The sequence below is a fragment of the Colletotrichum abscissum genome, assembly GCF_030869225.1.
Source record: "Colletotrichum abscissum strain IMI 504890 chromosome Unknown Scaffold_358.1, whole genome shotgun sequence".
Lineage (NCBI taxonomy): Eukaryota > Fungi > Ascomycota > Sordariomycetes > Glomerellales > Glomerellaceae > Colletotrichum > Colletotrichum abscissum.
The window spans coordinates 1-1749 of record NW_026850274.1 but is presented as its reverse complement, the minus strand read 5'-3'; the positions used below and the strand labels follow the sequence as shown (position 1 = coordinate 1749).

The 1749-nt window shown below is 51.7% G+C and overlaps 1 protein-coding gene across 1 annotated transcript; it reads left to right on the top strand.

Annotated features, from left to right (window-relative positions):
* Positions 1-59: 59 nt before the first annotated feature.
* On the top strand, positions 60-416 carry CABS01_17123 (pfs domain-containing protein; the record flags this gene model as incomplete). The annotated part of the gene is made up of 1 exon (XM_060550450.1): positions 60-416. One exon carries the CDS (start codon positions 60-62, stop codon positions 414-416), a length of 357 nt encoding a protein of 118 aa, XP_060396826.1.
* Between the last annotated feature and the right edge of the window lie 1333 nt (positions 417-1749).

The window sequence follows — 1749 nt, the reverse complement described above, 5'->3', positions numbered from 1 at the left end:
TGCTTCCTTCCTTAATGCTCATAGTATACCTTCGCGATTTATCAAACATTGTAGACACAATGTCGACACTGGCTGAGCCAACCGTCGGTTATATCTGTGCCAACGTGGAAACCTTAGCCAGCTGTGCAGTATCATTGGATGAGGAACTAGATGAGAAACAAGCCTCTCTCCCGCAGACGCGATATGACAACAATGTCTACATGTTCGGCAAGATTGGCTCACGCAGCGTCGCCGTGTGCTGTATGTCATTTGGAAACCAATCCGTATCAGGCGTAGCAGTCGACATGATGCGCAGCTTTCCTTCCATCAAATTGCTCGTGCTGGTCAACAACAATGTTGGTGCTGCGCCGCGTGATGCTGGCCGGGTCCACGTCGGCGACGTGGTCGTTGCACATCAGTCCGTCGCAACGAACTAGGATAGCGACCTCATAGAACAGGACCTTCTCCAAGGCTCAGGCTTACTCGCCACCACCAACATGAAGTCTTGCCAGCGGTGGTCGTTAGACGACGATATTGCGGCACTTGCTTCGAGGAACGACCGATGGGGCGGAAATTGTAGGCGGCCCGCTGGAGACGATACAGAGGCTTTGGACAAAGTATTCGTCCCCCAACGTCAAGATGAATCCGCTTCCGTGGGCCACCTCCACGGGCTGGTTATATCGAACCCTACATATCCGGAGCACGCGGAATCCAGGGATTCAGTTGCCAACCTGGGGACGTTCGAATCCGCGAGTACTGTCTGTTTCGACCACCGCCAATCGGCAGGTCTCCCAGTGAACAAGCAGGCGGATGTCGACGGGGTGTCTGTGCTTGGTGTGTCAAACTATTGCGTCGAAGATACGGAGGAGGGCCCCCCCCCCCTCAAAAAAAAAAAAAAAAAAAAAAAAAGAGGACACGCTATACTTCTCTAGCTGCAGCGGCTTGCGCAAGAAAGATCGTGCCGCAACTAGCTAACGAGACTACACGTGGCGGGATGGCGAAGGCAAGAGGAAAGGAATATGACTAAACTCACTCCCGTGTTTCTACGATATGTTCACATAAGTCCATAACCATTTCATCCTGACTGGATACTACGATCACTTCGGAGGAGATATCCTGTTTCAACTAGAAGAATGAGCACTTTCTGATGATCAACGATCTATGAACAGGTTACGGGATTCATAGATGGTGTCGATAGTGTGACTAACGATTCCTCCAGATTTTTACTTGGAGGTATTGTCCGCCTCCCTTGTCGATATACGGAGGTCTGTGGCAGCCTCAACAACAATCCGATGGCTCGTCTATAATCTTTTGCTTATCATTACCAATTTACCATGCTGCGTCCTTGCGTGCACCAACCGGAACGGGTTCTCCGCGGAGATCCCGCTCTCACCCCAAACCAGACATGGGTATTCAACTGGGCTCAGGGGATGCATGAGACCCTCACCAAAGCCTCCTCAGTACGTACCAACAGGCACCCACGCACATGATGACGAGGCTAACTGAGCCTTAGCATGTGCTGGTCGCCAGCTCTGTGGAAGTATGCCTGGACATTGACGGTGTCGTACAAAAACGGCACCATAATTGCCGGCCAGCAATTACGCCTTATTTACCACAGACGGCATGTCCAACGGGCTTGGCAGCGCCAAACAGCCCTTTCTTAGTGGATGGCATGCGATAGCTGTCACAAGAGCTCATGCAGCCGCCGACTCAGATAGGTTTCTGCGCTTTGCCATTGAGAATAGTCGGTGCAAACGCAAGCACATCTGC